Below are 23,991 nucleotides of genomic sequence, written 5' to 3' on the forward strand. Positions count from 1 at the left end.
AGTAGGCTGTTTTTCTCATTATTTTCGTGATACTTGGGAAATATGTTTGTGAGTGTTATCGATCTTTCTGAGCTTTCCTTGGCAAGTCCCTCCTACCTGGTTTGAAATGAGTCGAAGCTGGTGCTGAGAACCGATTCTGGGTGGGATGGGGAAGCTGTCTACCCCTTGGGCTCCCCCCAGCCCTCCCTGGGGCCAAGCTTGCTCCCGCACTGCCAGCACTCAGCCTGGCAGCCTTGGGCACGTATCTTAATGGTTTTGGCCTCAAATAAGCCCTTGTTTTAAGGAAGGGTGATTTCACATGAAGCTTTTTAAAGTGGGGATAAATCCTGAGATCTCTTCTTGTTGTATCTGCGTTGGAAATGCCTCTCGGTCTCCATAGGATTTAGCGTTGCGTTGTCCTGCAAGAACTTTGCTAAAGCGCGGATGCTTAAATGGTGTAATGCTGGCACTGTGAGCATTTCTCCATTCCCTTTGCTCCCTGGGTTTAAGGTGTTCTATAGGAAGAGTGTTAAAACGTCTGAATTGGTCATGGGTATGTAAAACAGGATTAAAAAAAATTGAAAGTAGTAACCTCAGTATTTGAAGCAATACGCACCTGTGCCATAGAGCAGTTATTTGAATCCCAAACATACCACAGCTCTGCCCTGGCTGAACTTGCTTTGCATGGGAAGGAGTTCCGTCGCTCCAAGCAGCAGTTGCAGTCACTTATCAAGGTTATACTTCATCCATTTCTAAGTAAACTGTAGTCTAGAGGAGGTGGGTGCCCTTTGGGGGTGGGCAGGGTGGGGACAGGGAGCATCACAGTGTACGCTCCGGAAAGCTGCTGCTTGCTGATGCGTTTCTCCTGTTCCTTCTCTCCTAGCATGTGCCGAAGACTTTTTCTACACTTCTCAGGGAGGTGACACGTCTATCGATGGCGTGGACGATGCTGATGACTTTGAGAAAACCAGGCATGCCTTCACCCTGCTTGGTAAGGGGTTGCTCTGCTTGGAAGCTTCCCAGCAGAAGTCTCTTGCAAATGTTTTTCAGTATTTTGCCTGAATTATATGTCTGTCCTGTAACACTAAGATGTATAAATCCATCTTGCTATTGACCTAGTTGGCTTCATCTTCTTCTTCAGTATCAGCTGCGGAAGTGTTTCTTACAGCTATCTGTGCAGCAGCAGGGAAATGGAGGAGGACACTGAATTTAAGAGAAACCAAATTCTGGAGTCAAAGCTATGCTGCAGCTTCAACTTGCTATTTTTTTACCCTATTTACAAGCAGGAAAAGAGCTATTACTCTGCAGTTCAATCTGTATTTGGGTTGAGGGTGATGTCGCTTCTTGGACCATCACAGTATTGTACTGAGTAGCTGATTCCTGGGAATAACGAGCTGAGTACACCCCTGCTGTGCGGAGCCCACGGTTGCATGGCCAGCTGCAGAATCGACTGCTGCAACAACCACCCATGGATGCTGCAGGCAGGATACAGCCCCGTGTAACTGCAGCAGTGACAATTTGAAAGGAAAAACAATTTTTGCAGGGGAAAACTTTCCCAGAGTTTATTAATATTTATCTGAAACCAAGTTTTTAAATCCTGGTAAGTCTCAGTGCCTCTCCATGGCATTTCATCTGTTGGGAGAGGAGCTCATGGTGTTCGCAGCCAGCTGTGAAACCCGCCCCCCCCCCCCGAGCAGCTGTATCGCAGCCACTGCTCTGTGCCGGCAGTGAGCGTGGGGACTCATTTCAAGCATTATAACTGCAAGTGTTTCCCCAAAATTTGTCCTCTTTTGTGTTTTAGACGGGCTCGATCTCTTTTTCTTTGGGGTGACAGCAGGGTCTTTTCTTTACCCTCCTCTTGTCTGGCTTGTCTGACTTCTGTCTGTTAACTATTCAAAAAAACCCGATGCCTCTGGTCGCTCCAACTTTGCCCACAGGACTGTAATCCCCAGGGGACCCTCTCCCCATCCTCTTGCCCCATGCAGTCTCTGTTTGGTCCTCTGCCTCCCCAAAGAGACCCCCTGTCTCCTTGCTGGTCCCTATGAAGCACTGTGTAAGCATCTTCCTCTGCTGCCAATTTTTCCTCCTCTTCTCGTGCTTCCTCTGGCTCTGCCTTTCCTCATTCTCCTTCAGTGTTTCCCAGCTCTTTCTGCTTCTGTTCAGGGCCTGGTGAAATTGCTACTACGATTTCTAGCCTTGCTTTCTTATGTGTAACAAGGAGAAATCAGATTTATCTGCAAATCCCCACCCTAGCAAGGCTTAACTCTAATTAAGGGTGCCAAGTAACAGCAGAGCATTGCTCCTTTTAGTAACGTTGAAACATTTCTCACTATGCTGATAACAGAAGAGTCTTGAGAGAGGGAAAGGGAAGCTCTTGATAATTCAAAAACCAGCAAGTGATGTCTCAGACCTTGGGTAGATAATTAGGACACAAGCACTGAACACAAAAAGGAGTGCAGAAACCCAGTTGGGATGTAAAAATGCAAGATATGGCAAGAAAGTTGTGTGCAGGCTGCTGCTGTGCAATGCTCCTGCCGGGAATGCCTGCAAAAGCCTGCCAGAAAAATATATAGTGCAATAACATCTTACATCCTCCAGTGAAGACCCACAACATGGGGTTCCTGTTGAGATACTGGGGACAGTAAGACAGTGCTCTGCATCACCTCCCTGGTGACTTGCTGTAGCGCCAGTTTGGAGGCGTTGTGCATCGTGTGCATGGCTTTAATTCTCGTCTGTTTGTGAGACACCGGCACTAAGTTGTAATTTCTGTGCTTCAGTTGTCGGCGAGATCTCACTGGTGGACTACGGTCGCAGAGAAGCAACTCCCTGTTCTATCAAAGCCGCGGAGCCCCTATAGCTCTGATCCTGTTTGATCATTATGGAGTAGCATCCTTGGTTTTGTGCACACTTGCAGGAGTATTAAAGCCATCTGTGTCAAAATCGCTTAGATACAATCGTTAGGGGTAAAGAAATAATACGGGGAGCTCCTCTCGCTGTCTCCCCTCTCATTTTTGAGCGACGACTTTACTGAGAGTTTATGGTGAGTTTACTGGGAGAATTCTGATAACTTTGAAAACCAACAGCCCGGGAAAGAAATCAAACACCACAAGCGTTTTCATACAAACTGAAAATTGCGGTTTGTTTTCTGTTGTGAACACCAGCTATCAATTGTTCCCGTAGGAGTGAAGGAGTCTCATCAGATGACCATTTTTAGGATAATTGCTGCCATTCTGCACCTAGGGAACTTGGAAATCCAAGCGGAACGAGATGGCGACGCCTGTAGCGTGTCGGTAGGTCACCAGCAAGAGCGGGGCACGTGGGGAGCTTTGTACGCTCGTAAATCAGGCCATGTTGGACCTGTTGAGCTTTGCAACAGTATCCTTTGATAGAAAGCCATTTTCCTCCTGGTTTCCTTTGCTTTTTTTGAAAACACATCATAATTTCCTGGTTGCTTTGTTTTTCCAAGAAGATAATGCGGTATTTCTCCTCTCTAGCTAGCCCATAAGCGAGGTGATTCAAAGGTCACTTACCACCTTAAGTCCCAACCCATCTTTAACTCTTCATGCTTTCTTAAAAGACTTGGTGCACAGAGTAGTTGGGGAATGGTGACTCCCACCAGCAGAAGGTGTGATGCTCTACAGCTGCTTGGCTACAGGCGAAGCCTTGAGGCTGCTGCTTGTAATGTGGCCATCCAGTATTCAAAGGAGCACTACGTAGTTAAGTAGCAAGAATAAATAAGACTGAAGATGCCTTTGTGGTGTATTTCCTATTTCTGTGTTTGTTCGGGGGGCGGGGGGGAAGTGATTTTATGGAAAATACTGTCCTGTCAATTGTCATTGCATCCCAGATTGGGTCATTTGTTCCTAATTAAAGTGTTAAAATGGGTTCTGCACACACTTTTAGTGGTACCCTTGAGACAACGTGATGTGCAATTAGTTGGATGCTGGGGGTAATTTGCTTGGTATTTGGCAACATGGATATGTAAGAGTGGTCTGCTCTTACAATGTTGAGTTCTGTAACGGAGTTCATGTTGTTTAATTACCTTCAGATGTAATTGCAGAGTATTAAATCAATCCTGTTATGACTTTGAATCCACAGTCAAAAAGATATCAGAGCAAAAAAACCATCCTAGCGGTCTTTTAAAACGTCGTTTTTTTCTCCATCCCCAAACCCTTCCAGCTTCTACGCGAGCATGTATCTAACTGGAAACGATTTACTTCCTTTAGATATGTGTTATTTCACTAAGGAAAGGGGAATTGATTTCTCATTGTCCAAAAGGCAGTGCCCGCTATCTCAGCATGAGAGAGACTCAGAACTGCCTTGTCGTAGTTTGAGGGGGGAAAACACACAATGCACCAGAGAAAATGAAGTTCACGTTTCGTTTTATTGATTATGCAAAACACAAGCCCTTCTGGTAATGCTCATTTTGCAACTTTGTTATTCAAAATGGGGTTAGTTTGTAGAAGGCAGGGTGTAATGGCGTACCTAAGCTTTAACTTGAGGCTTCTTCAGGTTTGCTGTGAAGGAGCGTGGTAGCTGCAGCTCATGGAGGAGTAGAGTGGCGAGTGCTCTTTCCTGTTGGCAATCACCGTGGAAGTCTGCTCTTCATGAAGTCCAAGGCCTTGAGGATAGCCAGAACAGAGGAAAGCCATAGGGTGTACCACCATCCAGAGCCCTGTGTGAGCCGTTTCGTCCATGTCCATGAAGACTAGCGTAACTGGATGAGTGCTTATCACTTTTCTGTTTCCTATCAGCCACAGAGATACAGGGTATTTCCCTGGATAGGCATGAAACGCTGCTAGTCAGTTGCACTGATCTAGGAACCTGGTGTTAAAACCCCAGTTTTGGAATGTCACCACCTGCTGACTTTGCTTCTTGTTACCCCTAGAGCGAGGACGAGCACTTGAACAACTTCTGCGGCTTGCTGGGCGTGGAGCACAGCCAGATGCAGCACTGGCTTTGCCATCGCAAGCTCGTCACCACGGCCGAGACCTACGTGAAGAACATGTCCATGCAGCAAGTGGTGAATGCTAGGAACGCCCTGGCCAAGCACATCTACGCCCAGCTCTTCAACTGGATCGTGCAGCACATCAACAAGGCCCTGCACACCACCGTGAAGCAGCACTCCTTCATCGGCGTGCTCGATATCTACGGGTAGGCACGCTTTCTGCTTTTAAGCCTGTTAAATTAGACCTTCCTAATTTGTCTCGCCCTTCTGGCCGTGCACGCTTGACCTTGGCTTGTGGCAGGGGGTGCGAATAATAGAAAGGAATGCAAAAAAGCGCAGTCGTGTGTGGTTTGCAGTTTTCATCCTCCCTTGGACTGTGCAACCCTGACCCTGAAACAGTGCATGCAGATCCAGCTGAGGGCTGGCTTTTGGGATTTACCTTCCATGCGGTTCCCACTTGGGATTTCTGTTTAAAGCATCGAGTTTAAAGATGAGCTAGGTGTGAAGGTGGAGATGTAGAGACCGAAAACTGTGCTTGGGTTGCTGTGGGGTTTGACGAAACTCCCTCTTCAGCTGTGAAACCGCTGCCGCAGGTCTCTTGTGCAGCGAGAGCTTTGGAGGACGTTGGGAACCTGCAGTGTGGGGGTAAGGTGCAAAAAGCTCTGGCATAACCGCAGGCAAAGCTTGCAGCCTGCAACCTCAGGGGCAATGAGCTGCTTTAAATTCGGACTGGGTACCGGTTACTGTCCAATCTGTCGACCTGGCACGTGAGTGCTGGTAGAAAAGGGATGCGAGAGTTGCATGTGAAGACTTCATTTTAGCTGAAGTGCTGCAAAGAAGCAGAAGATGGAGGAGAAAGGAAGGAGTTATGTCAGTTGTGGGGTGGAAAAGGAAAGCCGTCTTCTGGGTTGGTGGTTTTCCTCTCCTCTCTTTCAACACCATCCCTTTTCTTTCTCCTTGGGGAGCAAGGACAAGGCGGGTGGGACAGCAGTGACCTGCTGAGACGCTTGGTTGCTCCTGTTTCCGAGGTGGGATGGACGAGTTGTAGCTGCTTCCTGACCCAGTGCTGTTGCTGTCCTTGCTCAATCCCAAATCTCGTGTAATGGCAGAGTCCTCGTAAGGTCTGTCAGATCTAGACGAACCTGAAGTTCAGAATGAAGTCCTGCTGCAGTGGTTCTGGGTCAGCTGCAGAAAGCTGTTATGGCCTAGAATACCAATACCGTTACTGGAATTGGATCTTGTGTATAAAAACTCCCATGGGGTTTCTACAGCTACTGGTGTTTGGGTTGTTGATTTTAACATCTGCTGGATAGCCATGGCAGCAGAGAAGATGCCAGAAGTCAGTGCTGGAGCATTGGCTTAGCCTACTGCCTGCTTATCTCCATCAGCAGCTGCTGCCATATGGCAAGGTTTGCAGGAACACTCGTACCAAGTATGCAAAGAGGGCAGTCCTCTTTGATTTGGAATTTTAATGGGATGATTTGAGATGGTGAGGTTGCTGTCAGAGGTTTGCAAGTGTCTGGGCTCTTCTAGGTATATAGCACAGCACCTGGAACATCTTAAGTAAACAGATGGGATTGGTGCAGTCTTGTTCGAAGACTGTATGAGATGGAAAAGCTGTTTCACATCAGTGCCCATGCAAACAGAGATTTCTGCAGGCTGGAACATGAAAAATAAAGCTTTGAGATGGAGCTTTGTGGGTGATAGTGTGTCAAAGCAGAAAGCTGGACATCCGAGTTACAAAATCAGACACAGTCTTTCAGAAATCTGAATAAAAGGAGACTTGAGGATAACGCTCATGAAAGATTAAGCTGGACTTGAAAACCTGTTAGCGTGGAAGAAAAACCTCGCTTAGCCCCAGGTCTCCTGTGCGTCACGTCCAGGGTGTGGGGCAGCTGATGCTTTTACAGCAGTGGTGTCACTGCAGGGTACAGCAGGTTTTTTTCCACAGAGTCCTATCAAAAGAGGCAGGTTTGTAGGGGACAAGTGTCTGCACTCCGGGCCATAACACTCATGTGTGAGTCCAGTCTCCTAAAGAGGCTGTAAATCCCTTTCAGAATTGGGTATTGCTGTCTAAATGCTGAGTAATTAACAATGCAGGGACTTGGGGTGCTGGCAACCTGAGTCTCTGCAGTCCTTGAAATGGTTTGGTTCCCTAAACACTCAGATTATTTGGGAGTTTTAATGCATTCTGCCAAATACTGGAAATTTTTTTTTCCCAAATGGCCGTTGTTTTTCCTTTTCCTCTGGAAAAGGGATTAAGCTGGAAAGGCAGGGAGCCTGCATGCAGCCTCCCTCGCACATCCCTGACATCCCAAGAGCACCTCTGTCCTGGTGCTCTTGGGTGAAGACTCTCCTCATGGGTGGGATTTCTAGGGAGAGGGTCCAAACTGAGGGTGCAGAGGCTCTGGGGTTTGTCTCCTAATTCTCTAATGCTCAGCTCTGCATCCTTAAGTCTCGGTTAGTATTGGGGTGAGAGGGTGCAGCATTAAAAACTTTGACGTATTTATTAGAAGTGTGTCGTTTGCTATGGTAGCTGAAGAGTGGATTCACGTGGCATTCCTGGACTCGGCGGGCACAGCTTGTTTTCCCTCTGTTTGCCATGTGAAGGGAAACTGTGAGCACCCAGGCAGCCAGCTGTATGCTGGAGTTACCTATGAACTTTAAATATTTTAGTATAAACGCCAGTGCTGCAGCGGATCCAGGAGATACCAGTCGCACAGCAGAATAGGGAACAGGAGAAGAGCCAAAATGCAGCGTTTGCCCCCCGACATCTACTCATGAGAGCTGTCCCCAAGCCGGGGTGTGCCTCCCCAGGAGCCACGGTGATGGGTTGGAGGGATGAATGTGTTTATTTTTTGCACCAGGATATAGGCACTGAAATGGATAGAAACAAAACAGGTATTGGTTTGCTTTTCCCATTCCGATGCCATCTCAGCACAGGCACTTAGTGCAGGCATGACCTCCTAGTGAGGGCACGTATGGAGCTGGTGACCAAGCTGCTCCATCAATTAGCAAATTGCACTGGCAGAGTCCCTTAATTTAGCAACTTCATGAAATCTCCCTTGGAGTTGGTGGTGTACAGCTGCTCTGCCCCGGCCGGCACTCACTGAGAGGTTCATAAATCACATCTGGTGTCTCTGAAGTGGAAAAAGAGTTTCCACTCGGCTCTTTTCCTCTGGTACCCCTCCTCTCATTGCATTTTTCCACCTAGCTCGCTGTGCCTCTCCCTCTCTGTTTTAATTAAAATCTTTTCTTGCCCTGCTGCTCTGATTGTGAACCTCCAGGAGTTGGTATTTCCAAGGAGACCCTTTGGTTGCAAGAGCTGGAGGCGCTGACCTTGGTGTAGTGGCTGTGCAATCAAGATAAAGCACAGCAGGAGCTCTTCAAGGACATGTTCATCACTGAGGCTCTGGCCACATGTTTAATATAAACATTCATTGGTTCCAGGCATCAGATTTTGCTGCATTAAAGATTGCAAAGCTCGGATCCTGGAATGGGGAGGGATTGAGCATCCTCTGCTCAGCAGGGGCTGCTCCAGCGGCAATGCCAGCCCCAGGGCAGGTGGAGAGAGAGCTGGTCCCGGGTTTTCTCCCAGGTTTTCCCCCCTTTTCCTTTTGCATTTTTGTGTTGCCTTTCCCTAAGGGATGAGGCATTTTTGTATGGTGAGGGCATTACCACCTGCCAATAACTGGGGAGTAACTGCATCACCTGGATAACAATAGAATCATAGAATAGAGCAGAATAACAGGATGGTTTGGGTGGGAAGGGACCTTTCAAGGTCATCTAGTCCAACCCCCCTGCAGTGAGCAGGGACATCTGCAACCAGAGCAGGTTGCTCAGAGCCCCGTCCAGCCTGACCTGGGATGTTTCCAGGGATGGGGCATCGACCACCTCTCTGGGCAGCCTGGGCCAGGGGTTCACCTCCCTCAGCGTGAAAAATTTCTTCCTTCTATCTAGTCTGAATCTGCCCTCTTTTAGTTTAAAACCATCACCCCTTGTCCTGTTGCAACAGGCCCTGCTAAAAAGCCTGTCCCCATCTTTCTCCTCAGCCCCTCTCAGCCCTGGCAGCTGCAGTAAGGTCTCCCCGGAGCCTTCTCTGCTCCAGGCTGAAGCCCCCAGCTCTCCCAGCCTGTCCTCCCAGCAGAGGGGTTCCAGCCCTCGGAGCGTTGCTGGGGCCTCCTCTGGCCCCGCTCCAGCAGGTCCATGTCTCTCCTGTGCCGAGGGCTCCAGAGCTGGACGCAGCCCTGCAGGGGGGTCTCCCCAGAGCAGGGCAGAGGGGCAGAATCCCCCCCCTCGCCCTGCTGGCCACGTGGCTTTGGGGGCAGCCCAGGACACGGTTGGCTTCTGGGCTGGGAGCGCACATTGCCGGCTCGTGTCCAGCTTTTCATCCCCCAGGACCCCCAAGTCCCTCTCGGCAGGGCTGCTCTCCACCCCTTCACCCCCAGCCTGGGCTGATACTGGGGGTTGCCCCGACCCAGGGGCAGGACCTTGCAACAGCCAGGTAGTCCTCAGAAAGTACTAGAAATACTGATTTTGGAGTGGAAAAAGGGCTTCATTTGTTTAGCGCTTTAAGACTGTTCTGACAGCTCCTACAGCACCTATAACCCAAGCAATTATTTTGCTGCAAATTTATCATTACAGCAGCTTATTCGTTAAGCACAGGGAGCCTTGCAACCTCTTCCCTTAGTTTAATCCTTACAGTCATGTGTCAAAGACTTTTTTTCCTCCCCCTTCCAATTATGCCTTAAAAATAGAAATATAAATAATATAATTCCCTGTGGTAGATGAAAAATGTCCTTTGTTTTTTTAAGAGCAAGCCTCCCTGTGCCTGTCCCTGGTCATCGCATGCTTCAGCCCCGACTGCCCCGGGGGCTCCGCTGCTGTCTGCCGCTTGCCTGTAGTTTGTGTTATTTAAACTGCATATTTTTTCGTTTTGAATTGTGGCTAGGAAGCCAGTTTGGGGCTCTGTTTGGAGTTAGCCAGTGGCCGGTGGAGGGGGGATGATATTTCTGTGAGGGGAGCTTTGGAAGCTCTGGTGAAGAGGGGGATCACCCGAGACCAACACCAAGCTCCCTCTAAGGAACGTGTTGGAATTGGAGCTGAAAGCACCATTTTTCCCTCTGCCTCCAAGAACTCGCTTGCTGATGTCTTTTATCTAATTTTTGTACTATCAGGGATGCAATACAGAGGCTATAATTATGAATTTAATACCTTCTTCTGCTCTATTGAATTGCATTAAAAATACTGTCTTGGGTCTTTTAAGATAGCAGCTACTGTTTCTCCATCACTTTTGCAGTGAATATATTTGGACTTAATATTTCATAATATTTTTCCCTGAGAGAGGCTGTTATATTTCTCGTCTCAGCCCTGCTTCCTGATGGGCAGGAAGCTGCAGTTGTGCTGAATATCTCGTTCATGCATAGCAGAAGAGACCTCTTGAATCCCTTGAGTTGTGGCAAGGACAGACAGACAGTTTGGGGAACGAGGAATAAAGTGTAGATCTGGGATAGGAGGAATGCAAAGAGGCGGTTGAGTAACCTGATGTTCCCGTTACAGGGAAAAGTAGATTTTCAGGCAAAGCACCGCTTAATGCTGATTTATTCATTGCTTTGCAGGTTTGAAACTTTTGAAGTGAATAGCTTTGAACAGTTTTGTATCAACTATGCCAATGAAAAGCTCCAGCAGCAGTTCAATTCGGTAAGGTCAGCTTGGAAACGTGCCATAAAACTTAGAGGGGTTCTTGTATGTCTGGCTTCTGCTTAATGGCATTTACCTGCAGCCTGGGCAGATCACATGGCCAGCAGGAATGTAGTCCTTGGGACACCATCTCTCCTGGGCAACGACTGTGCATTGCAATTGCACTAAAAATTCATAGAAAGCTGAAAATGTTGCATGGTTGATTTATAAGCTTGATATTGGAAGAAGGTTTGCAAATGGTTTATGCAAAGGTTCACTGATGGTTTTGAATAAGGAGATAGTTTGTTTTTTTGTTTTTTTGGCGTAGTTTCAATCCTAAACAGAAACCTTGATGGTGTTGTGCTGAGTCCTGATTTCCAGCGTGAGACATAGCATGGGTGGAAACCTGCCCATTAAGTGTGGCTTAAACCTCTCCAACAAAAACTCTGTCTTAAATCCAGGATTGGACCCTCTCCTGATTTTTCACTTGGACATGCCTGACAAAAACCTGAGCTGCTTCTGTTTTATTAGATCCAAGCACTTACCTGCACTGGAAATGAAAGCAGTAAGGGGTTGTCTTCTGCTTTTGTTGTAAGCAGGGGAAAAAACTACTGTTAATTTCAGGATACAAGGGAAAACTTGTTAAATTTAAGCAGCTAAGTATTGTGAAGTAGTTTGGCACGTTGAAACCGTATCATATGCGTGGACATGAACATTTGCAGTATATCCAATGCATCAGATCACATCAGCTAAAAATGAAAAGTAAATTATGGATTGTATTTGCACTATTCATATCTTTCTTAGTATGTCCAACTATCACTTCTGAAGCTTATAAATTCAAACTCTTGAGATGACATGTTTGAAGAGATTTTAAAAAGCCATCTTTGAAGAAAAAAGTGCATTTGAAAAATCATTTTTAATATGCTTAGAGTATCTCAGAAATAGCCAGGGACTATTTATCTGCTTGGACAGAGGTGTGAGATATATAAGCCATGCAAAGAATTTTTTTTTTTTTTAATAAGAATCTGCAACACAAGTGTTCCCGAGTCAGTCAGATATTGCTGCCGATATCCCTTCTAGGGCAATGGGTGCTCTTTATGAAGCTCTGCTCGCAGATGGGGTCACACGTGCTCAGCCCTGGCTTGGCTCCCAGCTTGTGAACCTGTTTAATCAGCAGAGCACTAAAGGAGAGAGGGATTTTTTCTCAGCCCAGGAGATAGATGTCATTGCTGTTTCAACATATGGCTTCCACATAGATCTAGTGACAGCTTCAGTCATGTTCTAGTGAAAGTCATTTAAAGCCATTTTTTTTCCTGCCCCATGGTTTCCTAGTGTAATGCTTTACTTTCCTTGCCAGAAGCTAGGTTGTGTAAATGGCAGAGCCTGTACAAAGCTGTATGTGAGGGCGCCTAAAGCTTCTATGGCTTCTGGATGTGCTGAGGGAATACGTTACTCCAGCGGGGACAAGTGGGTGACCAGGGAAGGGGCTGGTGCTGTGCTGGCTCGGGTCATGGTCAGTAACTCTGCTGTTTTTCCACTCTCAGCATGTGTTTAAGCTGGAACAAGAAGAGTACATGAAGGAGGGAATCCCTTGGACTCTCATCGACTTCTATGATAACCAGCCCTGCATAGACCTTATAGAGGCGAAACTTGGTATCTTGGACCTACTGGATGAAGAGTGCAAGGTAAAGAGGACCACCCACCTTTTTGCTGGCATTTTTATTTTTATAAAAGGTTAAAGAATGGGCTTTGACCTGTGGTAGCTTGTAAGAGGGTAAACATCTCCTTTCACCTGCATTGCTGGCATGCTCATGTCTAGGGTAGGCTATTGACATTTGCTTTACTTTAGGACCATTCAGAGCTTCCTTAGCAGATGTTTGCTACCAGCCTGGGTACCTGATCTCACCATGTGTTGCCAGAGCTCGTGTTTCTGGCCTGGCTGTACTTAGGGATAACCATTGCTTATGACTTTTGATTTCTTCAGTGTTATCCAGGAGCTAGAGTTCTTCCCTGCCTCAAGGGAAACCTGAGTCCTCTTGTGATAGCTGTTTGGGGTAAAGTCAATTGCATTTAGTGTACAGGCTTCAGGTGTTTGTAATGTTGGGAGAGTAGTTTGCTGTCTTTTACCCCCTCTCTCTCATATCAGCCTAAATTAAATCTTGCTTAAAAGTTGAGAAGAAAGGCCAGAACCCCAAACTTCATGAGAATCCATAAGAAAGGTCGGATTCCTTGTTCCCTCACTCCTTGTTCATTCATGAATTATCAAATATATCTAGGAACAAGAAATATAAGATGGGAGATTTTCTTGGGAAGTTGGGATGCCTGTTTTGAAGGTCTTCGGAAAGTCCAGAGTCTTTAGGTATGGTCTTCTCAACATGAGAGCTCAGTGTGATGCCATGATGAAAAGGGCTCCTACACTGGCCAGAGCAGCCTGTATCTCTTCCAGTTCTGTTGTCTGCACAGCGATGATGATGAGGAAATACTGGAGAAGGTGTTGTTAGATCACAGCTATAAAACATTGTGCGACTGAGGATAAAGAAACTTGAGCGCTGCAGATGAGTGCTTGTGATAGTCAGTGGGAGGGTTTTCAGACCCTTTGATAAAAAAATTCCCTAGCATGCAATAGCTAGAAATTGAAGTTAGATTCAACCATGAAATAAGCATTTTTAATGCTGAGAACAGCCTGTTGGAAGGGGATGATGGCTGCCTTCCTGCTGGAAGTGGCTGCCTTGTGCAGCCTCAGACTGGTTCTGCTGTGGTGTGATCAACACATTGTCTTTGGGAAGAGTTTCCATCGAGACTTGGTATATTCTGGGCAAGGACATGTCTTACTGATTGTGGAAGGGCTTTTTGAGAGTTTTGAGAGAGTGCAGGGAAGGTGAGGCAAGGTGTGGTGGGAGAGCTGAAGCAGGGAAGTGGCCCCTCACGAGGATAGGCAAGGTGATGGGAAGGACACCACGAATTCTTGTTGGATCTGTGGGTATGGGACAGATCCAGCGGCCTGAGGGTAGAAGGAAGTGTCATGTTGCATCAGAGGGAAAGGTTTTGGATCCATTATTTAGACTAGTGTCCCTGTTGGGATTTAAGGAGATGTATGACTTGTCTGGAAGTGAGGTGACCTGTCAAGTGGCTGCCGCTCTCCATGTGACACGGCTGCCTTCCCAGGCATGATGAGGCTGTCCCAACCTGCACGTCCCACAAGCTTCAGCTCTCATCTGGGGTACAGACAGTCTCCGGCTATCTTTTTTGCAATGAGCCCGAGTTGGGACTTTGTCCTTTCCAAATCCAGTTTCAGGAATACTCCTTAAAAATGAAAATAAATTACACTTGATTTGATGCCCTTGAAATAGCATCTTAGCCGGTGCTGACTCAGAAGGTCGTCAGATTATTTGCTTGATATTCAGCACCCATTTAATTTGGTCTCTGCGCTATTAAGCCTGTTAAATTCTTCAGGCTCAAACCAGCTCCTGGGCGTTGTGAAGACCATAAGACAACTTTCCCTCGTGCCGTGTTGGCTGACAATGCCCTTTGCTCCTCTCTGAAGCACCTGGTGCTGGTTGCTGCTGGTGACATCGCGTGAGATGTTGCATGAGGAGCAACTCCTATGCAACAACAGCAATATGGGCAACTTTGCTGTAGATCTGCCTGGTACTACTTTTTTCCATCTGTGCTTTTTTTTGACCAAAAACCTGGAACATAAGATCTATTCCCCCCCACATCAAATGCTAGTTATCTGGGTATTTACCTGTCAGTGGGGAATGCTGTCATTAGTCACAGGCCCTTATTATGAGCCCTCTAATCAGCTCTTTTATAATAACCTGCAAGCGTTCTCCAGCTTTATGAAAATTTCAGCAAAGCCTGTCAACTGAAAGCCCTGCTTTATGGATTAAAACCTTCACCCCCGCATCACCAGCAGCAGCGTTTCACCTCTCAGGGAGAGCCGGGTGTGGGACCACAATAGAGTAATTGCAACTCATCTCGTTAGCACGTACAATGGCAGATAAATATACTCTGGGACTTGAAAAGGCATCAGGGGGGTCCTGGCAACATAATGAAACATTAGCGCAAAGGTGGAGGGTTCGTCGCTAACGTTCTCACTTCACAGTATGGATTTATTTTTTTTTTAATCTTTAATGTGAGGGTGGGGGGGGGTGGTTGGGGACATGCTGAAGCAGTTCGGCTAATGAAGGTCGTAGACCTTCGGTGTGTAATGAGAGTCTTGTCGCTGTTTAGAGAAGAAGGGGACCTGACAGAATTGAAATGGGACTCGGCAATGAAAGCGAGGGCTCTCGAACCAAGATTGGAGTTTTAAGGACTAAACCTGTGTCACGGAAGCAAACAATAAAATCCCTAGCTCAGAAAAAGAGGGCTTTAGGATATGTTTGGGTTTGGGGGTTTTTAAACAGCTTTGAGGTCTTAGGAGTTGGAAGCTGTTGTAGAATTCTTAAGGTTGGAGGTGGTTTCTGGAGGTCATTTGGTCCAGCCATCAGTTATGTCCTTGGACTGCCCAGTGAGCTTTATAATCTCCACAGGACAGTGACCTTATGTCCTCTGCTAAGTGACCTTGGAGTCCTCAAAGAGCATTTTCCTCATTTTCTGCGCTGGAGTGTTACCTGCCCAGACGTGGAGCTTTTAGTACCTACTTATTTTGCTTTGGCCTAAAAAGATGCCAGAGGAACAGCAAGAGTTCATGCCCCATGCACAGAAATGGCCTTGGCCAGAAACCAAGGCCACTGTGACAGGCGCAACATTGAACTGCAGTATCACCAACTGCTGAGCCTGAAGAGGAGGGAAAGGGGAGAAGGGCGTCCAGGAGAACCTCCCTGCTGGTGAGCTGTGAAATGTGGAGGGAGTCCCCATAAGGCCAACAGTGGTGGTGGGAAATAATCTGAGATAAGAGCAGAGTCCTTAAGGAGAGCAAGGAGACCAATGTTGAGCTCATCAGAAGAGACAAGCATTATAAGGAGGGAGGCTGTCTCCTGAAAATCCAGTTGTGGGAAGTTGGGGGGCATGTGGAAGACTTCCTTGGATATCTGGGAATGCTTTAGTGCATGGTTGGCCTTGTAAAGGCAATGACTTTGGCAGAGGGGACAGCAGACTTCCTAGGAAGACTCGCAAGATTTTGCGGTTGGAGGGACACGTGAAGAGCAGCTTCAGTGCTCTGGAGAGGAGGAGCCAGCGGGGGTTGATTTTTCAAGGGACTTAAATTATCCTTAGAGAAAACTGAAAATTCTTGAAGAAATGCAGTGCTGTCTCTTCATCAAAGCTGGATGAGGTGTCCTGATTTTCAGGCTGAAACTGCTTGCTCTGTGTGAGCGCTGGATATCTTCCATACACTCCCCAAATGTCATTCAGGAGTACAGTCTGAAGTTGCTGTGGATATCCAGTTTCTCCATAAGGTGTCCTGCTGCCTGGCTGCTTTCTTGCTTTTGCCTATGCTGTCGGGGTGGGAGTGGGAATAGAAAAATTAATTAAAAAAATTTCTCATTATCATGGATTTGATCAAGAACGGGCTGGTTGGAAGGGTTGGTGTGTCAGTCATGGCATTGTTGTACAAGATTTATTATGCATCTTAGTGAAATTCTTTCTGCTGAGGAGCAATGTGACCCTGAGGCTGCTGAAGGAGGATGTGTTTAACCAAACCCGTGAGTTTTCTCATGTTCCTAAACTCTTTCATGGATCTGTTTAGTGTTCTATGGCACGTTGCCGTTGTGTTATGCTGTTAATGTGCCAAATGCATTTTCTAACGCTGTTCAAAAGATGCTCTTTAACCTTTCCCGTGTCCTTCTGTCAAGGGCCAGAAACACTGAAGTCTGCTTCTAGCAGACTGGCTTTCAATCCCACTTGTCTCTGTGCATCTCTCTGAACTCGGGTATCCGAGCAAATCTGTTTTCCTTGTCTGGATTTGTTAGTTTTTTGAACATGAGAAGTCAGCATGTCACCTTCCTGTGCCACACTGTCCTGTCCAGGGAGATTTCTGCTCCTGCTCCTGGTTGGACCTCTGGGCTTTCCTTTCGGGCAGACCGGCTAATCTGACGGCAGAATAACCTTGCCTACGTCATGCTGTCAGCTTTTATGACTTTAAAGTCAGGCACATCACTTGCAGTGGAACGTGTCTGCAGAGCATGGAGGAAGCCCGGGCTCTTTTCAGGCTTTAACTTATATTAGAGTGATAATGAGAAAAGAAGGTGCAAATAGCTCCTGCTGTGTTTTCAGAGGGTTGACTTCTAGATCATTAGGTTTGAATGGACCTTTATTGCTTTTATCCGGTTAATTGGCCTTCTGTTGGAGGTGATGGTGGAGGGAATCTCACCCCTTTAGTCCAAGCAGCTCCAAATATCTCCGGTCTCTGGTGGTCGTGGTGGGTTCTTGACCCTGGGACGCTTCTGATGCAAAAGCGGTGGACTTGAGCCTGGGGGCTGACCCTGGCTGTGCTGGGTAGGTTTGATTTTGGTTGCAGTAGCTCCTGGCAGCTCAGAGGACTGTGTATGGAGATGGGAGGTGACGCTGGCCGAGATTACGCTACCTGACTGATTTTATGTAGAGTGATGGATGGAGGGACAGTGAGGACAGACGAGCAGAAGCAGTGACCTTGTGAAATTACTGGTCTGAGGTTTTACCTTTTTAGAGGTTTCCGTACAATACTTGCAAGGCAGTCGGTTTTCCTCTTCCCAGTCTTGCACTGATAAGATAGTCTGTAAATAACTTTCTCAGTGGGTCTAAAGGCCTTAAACTGCCAAGCCAATACCAAAAGCTGTTATAAAAGTACAGATAATGGCCCTGTTAGTTTTTAGCTCCAGGACTTTGTCCCTATCTGCTTCTCAGGCAGCTAAAAATACCCCGGCTGCACAACGGGGCGCAGGGAGCAGGCGTGGGTGCGGCGAAACCCTCTTTCTGGGAGGCAGCAGCGCTGCCCTTTGAAGCTCAACTCTGAGATAAGCAGGTTTTTCAGCAAAGTGGATGTCCTAGGAGAGAGCTGGTCAGGATAAGTGAGGTGGCTCAGGTGGCTGTGGCACTCCTGCTCTGCACCCACGGCTCTGTCCCGGACAGGAGAGACCTACTGATCGTTCCAGAGAGGGTGTTCACATCCGTTACACTTCATATTTACAGGTGAAAAAGAAACCCGTCTGCATTTGTATAACTCCATAGTTTAAATATGCATGTCTATCTTGCATAAATAAAACAGGTATATAGTTGCATAAATAAATGCCTTTTAATATTTATATATAGTTTGTGTTATTTCTGTGTGTATCCATAACCGGTTACACTTACAACTGTAAAATATAAAATACTTCTGGGATAGCACGGCTTGCAAGAGTGGCTCCTGCACTTAATTCAGCCACTTCTTCCAGTTAAGGAGGGTGGGCAGGAGCTGCTCGTCCTTGGGCCCAGAACCCTTCTGGCATGTTTTGGCTTGCTGCCATGAAATCAAAGGCTGTTTCAGAGCAGCTTAAAGAAATATTCCTCATCAGTCTCAAGTTTTCCTTCTTACTGTTTGCTGCCCCTGTTTCCTCTGTCACTTTTCATATAAAGGGCTATGTAAAGGCCTGATGGGTGATCCAGAGCTTTTCCTGACTCTGCACAATTGTTCTGTGGTTTCTAGGCTTTGTCCTGTCTAATTTTAAATACTGCCTAACACCTTTCTTCTGACTCTTCTCTTTTTCTAGCCTAAATAATCCAGTCAGCCATTTTGTGTTAAAAATTAGGTGCGTGCGTCACCATTGTGGTCCTGTCACGGGAAGCCGTGACGGAGGGTCCACCAGCCCATGCCTTTCCCACCCCTGCCAGGCAGGCAGGAGGGGTGGGCATGAACCCCATCAGCTGTGGTCCCCAGCCCTCGAGTGTGACAACTTCACTCCTGGTTTCCTTTGGTTTTCAAGAATTTTGCTTTGCGGAAAGCTTTTTGCGCTGGAAAAAGTACAAAAGAACAGATATTTACAGCCATGCTGCTTTCCTCAAATGCCCTTATGTTTTTTGGAAACCTTTGGTGTTTTTGGCTGGTTAGCAGAGAGGGACCTAAGCATACCCTAAAAAAAAATTAGTCCTTATGGGAAGTGTAATCGTAGGAGTATCAGAAGTTACAACATACTGTTATGTGATTCTGTGATTCTGTTACATGCTGCTATGCAGCTATACGTGCTTACAAAATAATAAAACAAAGCCAAAATTCTTTTTTTTTTCTTCCCCCGATCTTGGCAGTATATTGCATTAACTTTAAAAGTTTACAATTATCTAGTGGGTAAAAACTGGAGGTTCTGGGTAGGAAGGTAAGCTCAGGCTCTCCTTAAAACTGCTGATTTATGAAAAGTAGCCCATTCCCCTGCTGCACAGATAGTGCTGTGAGGTTGGTTTTTCAGTCGTTGCAGGATTTAGGATTTCTCTGCTCTCTGCCCCATCCTACCAAAGCAACGTCTTGGGCAATACCTGATATCTGGGTGTACCATGGCCAAATCCTTTCAAGGGCAGCTCCATGTAGGGCTTGCGCCCTGATTTCAGTGTAAATAGGATGGAGAAAGAGGGTTGGCATCCGGGAGATTCGTGGCACAGGAGGCTGGATGCATGGGAGGGGGACATGAGAATCGTTCAGCTGCGGTAGGGCAGGTGTGTGGCTCTGAAGTCCCAACCCTCTGTGCAGCTGGGGTTAATGTGTCCTGTGTTTGGGATCCAAGGGACCCCACCCCAAGCCTGCTGAGAGGCAGAGTTTCTTAAGAATTATCACTTTATTATTTTTGTAGCTTTAGTATTTTAAAATTATCCTTTTACTATCATTATTATTTTAAATGAAATAAAACAGAGCCTCTTGCACGTTGTCTCAGGTGGCAGTTCACAAAACTATTCGGTCACCAAAAATTGGATTAAAAGAGTAATGTTGGTACCTGAGCAACTAATGTAACTTAAGTGCAAAAATACTTCTCCAACTCTGGCGGTTGGAGCAGAACCAGCATTTGGGTGTTTTTCACTGCAAACAAAATTTTAGTGTGTTTGTCAAGAATGTACATGAAAATAAAATAGCACAGGCTTCCAGAACTGGGAGGTGGACTTTGTTTCTCAAATATTTCTGTAGCCCATGCAGACTACAGGAAGCCCACAAGGAGGCTTCCTCGAAAACCTCCCTGCACCTCCTTCACATGCCTGACCATGACTTTTTGGTCCGTTTTTCTGCCCGTCCAGGTTCCCAAAGGCACCGACCAGAACTGGGCGCAGAAGCTGTATGACCGGCATGCCAGCAGCCAGCACTTCCAGAAGCCTCGGATGTCCAACACCTCCTTCATCGTCCTGCACTTCGCCGATAAGGTAACCGGGCGCCCGTTGCGTGCGCTGGGAGTTGAATGCAGAAATGGGAAATGCACGGAGGGGAAAAAAGAGCTGCATGAAGGAAAATTAGTTTATAGCACCGGCGAGCTGCTTTTTGGTGATAGGGATGCCTGGTTGGCAGTAATCTCAGTTGTGCGCTCAGATCTAGATCAGCTTGGAGGACTTCAGCCTCCAAACTATTGCGCTAAGCTTTAAATAGTTGTGCTTTCTAGGGGAGAGAAAAATCCTCTTTCTCAAAGCTGCGGCGAAATGAATTTCTGTAAGGGCAGCTTCACTGAAAATGTATTGGAAAAGGGAATTAGTTTTGAAGAGCAGGAGCTGCAAGCATCAGCATGGCATGGTGGGGAGGAGCACGTGAGGGGTGATGCTGGGCTGGTGCCACCCTTCTGAGAGAGATGATGCCAACTGTGGGTTCTAAGTCTCAGTGTCTGGTGCCATAGGGTCTCATCCATGCGCTCCAGCTTCATTGTAACCCCGAGCTGACAGGCATCACTCACAGCAAATAAGAATTCTAAAAGCTTGCAGTTATCCAAACCACACGTTTGTTAGAAAGGGAAGTGTAAGGCCAACCTGGGGATGTGTCCAAGGAGCCAGATGACATGCGGGTGTGGCGATCCCGCACAGGCGCTTCTCCTAACCGGTTTTGCCCTGGATGCAAGTGGCATTTTTCATGGCAAAGGCTGATACTCACCTTTCCTTAGGCACATGATTTTGCACATGCATCACTCTCAAATATTGTTCCTTTGCAAGCTTTGCCTGTGCTTTGTGATCAGTTATTTTAGCCAACTTCAAATGTAAGAAATAAAGTTTTCATCTGTGCCCTCAGAATTCTTCCTGTGCTCCCCAACTCTCTGTAGTCTCAAGACCAAGAGACCTGCAAGAGATATAGTCAGGAGATCTTTTGAGATTTATTGACTAGCGTGCAAGGAGTTCAGGAGTGCACAAAAGATCATGTAGAGGGACTGATGATCCTTGCATTTTTACCCCTGGTTTCCATGGAAGTGCGGTTGGGTCCCATACGGAGCAGTTTAATGACTTAGAAACAGTTTGTGTTAAGGTTTTTGCTTTCATTCAGATTCACTTTTTTAATAAAAAGTAACCTTTACATTCCAGTTGTGCCCTCCTTCTCCCTCTTGTGTTTTTCAGGTGAGCTCTAACAGTAAGCGTGCGGTGGGACACAGCACCTTGTCCCTGTGCCATTGGACTTTAACCTTTGGGCTTCTTTCTCTGTCTCCTGGTAGGTGGAGTACCAAAGTGAGGGATTTCTGGAGAAGAACAGGGACACCGTGTATGAAGAACAGATCAACATCCTGAAAGCCAGCAAGGTAAAAAGCAGTGAGTCAGGAGATGATCAGCACCACTGCTTTCCAAAGTGTGAGCTTCATGCTTGCATTCCTGTGCTGTGCCGCAGCATGTCGTGTATGCAAAAGTGGCACCTACGTGAACAGCAATAAATGTTATAAATAAAAAAGGGCAATAAATGGGGTTTGGAGGAGGGAATGAGTGGGGAGAGGAGGGACGAGGCTGCTGGGGTCTATGGTTGCACCCAGGTGTGGATGTGTGTGGTCCTCTGCTCTCCTTCACCCTGGTGTCGGTGTCCTGTTGAGGTGCATCAGAAAAATCCTTTCCAAACCTGTTGATCCTCTTCTTTTTTGGTCACCGAGAGCAAAATTCAGGAACAGCCAGTTATGGGGGAGTGTAAATCCTACTTAACTCTTGCTTGGAGCTCCTCACCCATCACCTGGCGCCAAAGGTGTTCTCAAAAGTGTGTGGTACTGCAGGTGACCCTGGGATTAAAAGCCATAGTCAACAGTGCGGTTTGTGTATTGTGGTCAGCATTGCTGACCCTACCACCCTTCTGTATGAAAATGGCTGTTCCCCTTAGCTGTAATCCCATCATATTTGGCCCTGCAATTTAATTACTTCAATAATTAGTATGCAAAAAATTAGGGTTAATATACAGTGCTGGAAATCTGACACAAACTCTGAGACATTACAGCTGCTGTTGAGCTATTTTACACTGCTGCCAGTATGTAACGTTAACAAATTAATACATATTGATGATCACGCTTGCTTTTGCTCCTGTATTACAAGACTCTGTGCCATGTACCTTTCCTCTCCTGAGTATTGAAAAACGACTTGTCAGCACCGCATTGCATCAGTGCCAACAGAGATGTATTGACTGACCTCGAATACCGAGTCTCCTCGTAAAGAGCTTTTTGGTATCTGTGGTTTAAAGTCTCCATTAGTTCCAAGGGCTGTGAACTTGGTGGGCTGTTGGAAGCAGAAGAATAGTAGCTGTGGGGCTCTGCAGGCTTTGGTGTGGGTCATGCCTGCACTAAATGAGCACTTGGCAAGTGGGCTTCGAGTTGGAGACTTCCCACTTGCACGTGTGAACGAAGCTGGTTTTATATTGACTCTTCTTCACCCCTGAGCATGCATCTGCACTTGGGTGGGCTGGGTTAAAAGTGCCAATGATGAGAATTTTAGGGCATTTCAAGTTCTTGTCATTTAAAAGCAGACCAAAAATTCCCCCTGCAACCTTGAGTCTTTCATTGTCAGTTAACGAGTTGAGACTTTAACTACCTTAACCCTTTCGGGGTAACTGTCTTATTAAAAAGTTGGTACGAAAATCCAGCCCTACAAAGTCCAACACACCGTCAAGCAGCCAAGATGGAGACTGCATGACTCTGGGGCACCGTTGTTTCCACCAGACTTCATGTGTGGTGTAGGGAAGGGAATATATCTGCTTTTCTCCGAACCATTTCAAAGCCTTCCCCAGCACAGGCCAGTTTGTTAACTTGCATTTATTTTTTTCGAGTACAAATTTTGAATCTCGCCTGCATATTGCAAGCAGATGTGTCATACATCCAGATTTCTCCTCTTTGTGCCACCTTCCTTTGGGTTTATGGCTGGATGTGACCTTCCAAATGTCACCCTAAATAAGGAACGTGATGAGGGGAGAGGGAGGAAGTATTATTTTTAGGAGCATTTTAAGCAGGAGTTGGTTCTTGTCAAAGAAAGAGATGAGAATGGGAAATTAATTGAGCGTTGTCAGTGGCTTGCCCTGCATCTCAGCAAGGAATCCATATGAAGATGTCAAGATGTGCCATTTTCTCATTCATGGGGGTAGTTGCGAGTCTAATAACTGCAAAGCTGGGTTGTATTAATGCCCAAATCAAGAACTCTGTGTGCTCAGGAAGCTCACAGCTTTCCCAGGGTAAAAACTGGGCATGATTAGAGCTTACTAGAAATGCCAGGTAACCTGCAGGAATAATTGGTGCTGTATGATGAATTATTTATCCAGTGCTGAAGTTGCTGTTGGAGGTAGTGCTTGCAGAACTGGCAGTTTCCGATAGGGATTTCTGTTCAACTTCTTCCCATAGGTGCAGAGGAGAGATGCAATTCGTTGGAGTAGTGTGTTGTAGTGTGGATGGTGCAACTCATCCCTTAAAACAAGAAATATTAAAAAATGCTGAAATGGGATTATTGGCAGCATCTCCTCCTCTTCTCTCTCATATATAGGCACTATAATATAATATCAGAGCAGGCTGGGCTTTGGATTAATAGCAAAAAAACCCCCAAACCCTGCTCCTTGCAACTGCTTTGCTTGATCTAAAAAGCCATTAATGTGTGTATGCCTCAGGACCAAAGACTGAGGTTTACCTGGCCTGCAAACTAAGCTAATGCTCCTTGGGATCGGGTGTTACGACCTTGTGAAATCATGGTGGTGGCTCTGTAGGTGACACTGACATCTGCATTTGTGGGCCAGGTTAAAACACTCTCAAATGCCCTTGGCTCTGAGAATCTCTGGGTGATGATTTGATGAACTTCTGTCTTTGAGCTATTTCTTTAATGACGTAGGAGCAGTGGATGTCGTCAGCTCGTGCTGATGCCGTGCTGTCCCGGGAGGAAGCGCAGTGCTTCCCTTGGTGAGAACATCCTCACCCTCCTCCTGCAGAGCCTCCAAAGCCTGATCTTCTGCTCTTGCTTTCCTTAACCCCGTTAGCCAGCAGATTCAGTTATCCTGATTTTTTTTTTTAATCTTTTGCCCGCCATGTGCCACACTC

At 46.6% G+C, this 23,991-nt stretch overlaps 1 protein-coding gene across 1 annotated transcript in view; it reads left to right on the plus strand.

Annotated features, from left to right (window-relative positions):
• Positions 1-23,991, plus strand: part of LOC309415260 (unconventional myosin-Vb-like) — a gene marked incomplete at its 3' end in the record, with an annotated part of 151,344 nt that overhangs the window by 60,243 nt on the left and 67,110 nt on the right. The window contains exons 8-14 of the mRNA XM_082012727.1: positions 863-970; positions 3,160-3,269; positions 4,868-5,133; positions 10,546-10,627; positions 12,151-12,291; positions 19,778-19,900; positions 21,163-21,246. Coding sequence (XP_081868853.1) covers positions 863-970; positions 3,160-3,269; positions 4,868-5,133; positions 10,546-10,627; positions 12,151-12,291; positions 19,778-19,900; positions 21,163-21,246 — 914 coding nt within the window. The remainder of the gene's footprint in view (positions 1-862; positions 971-3,159; positions 3,270-4,867; positions 5,134-10,545; positions 10,628-12,150; positions 12,292-19,777; positions 19,901-21,162; positions 21,247-23,991) is intronic.

This window comes from Phaethon aethereus (assembly GCF_964289735.1).
Source record: "Phaethon aethereus genome assembly, chromosome: W".
Lineage (NCBI taxonomy): Eukaryota > Metazoa > Chordata > Aves > Phaethontiformes > Phaethontidae > Phaethon > Phaethon aethereus.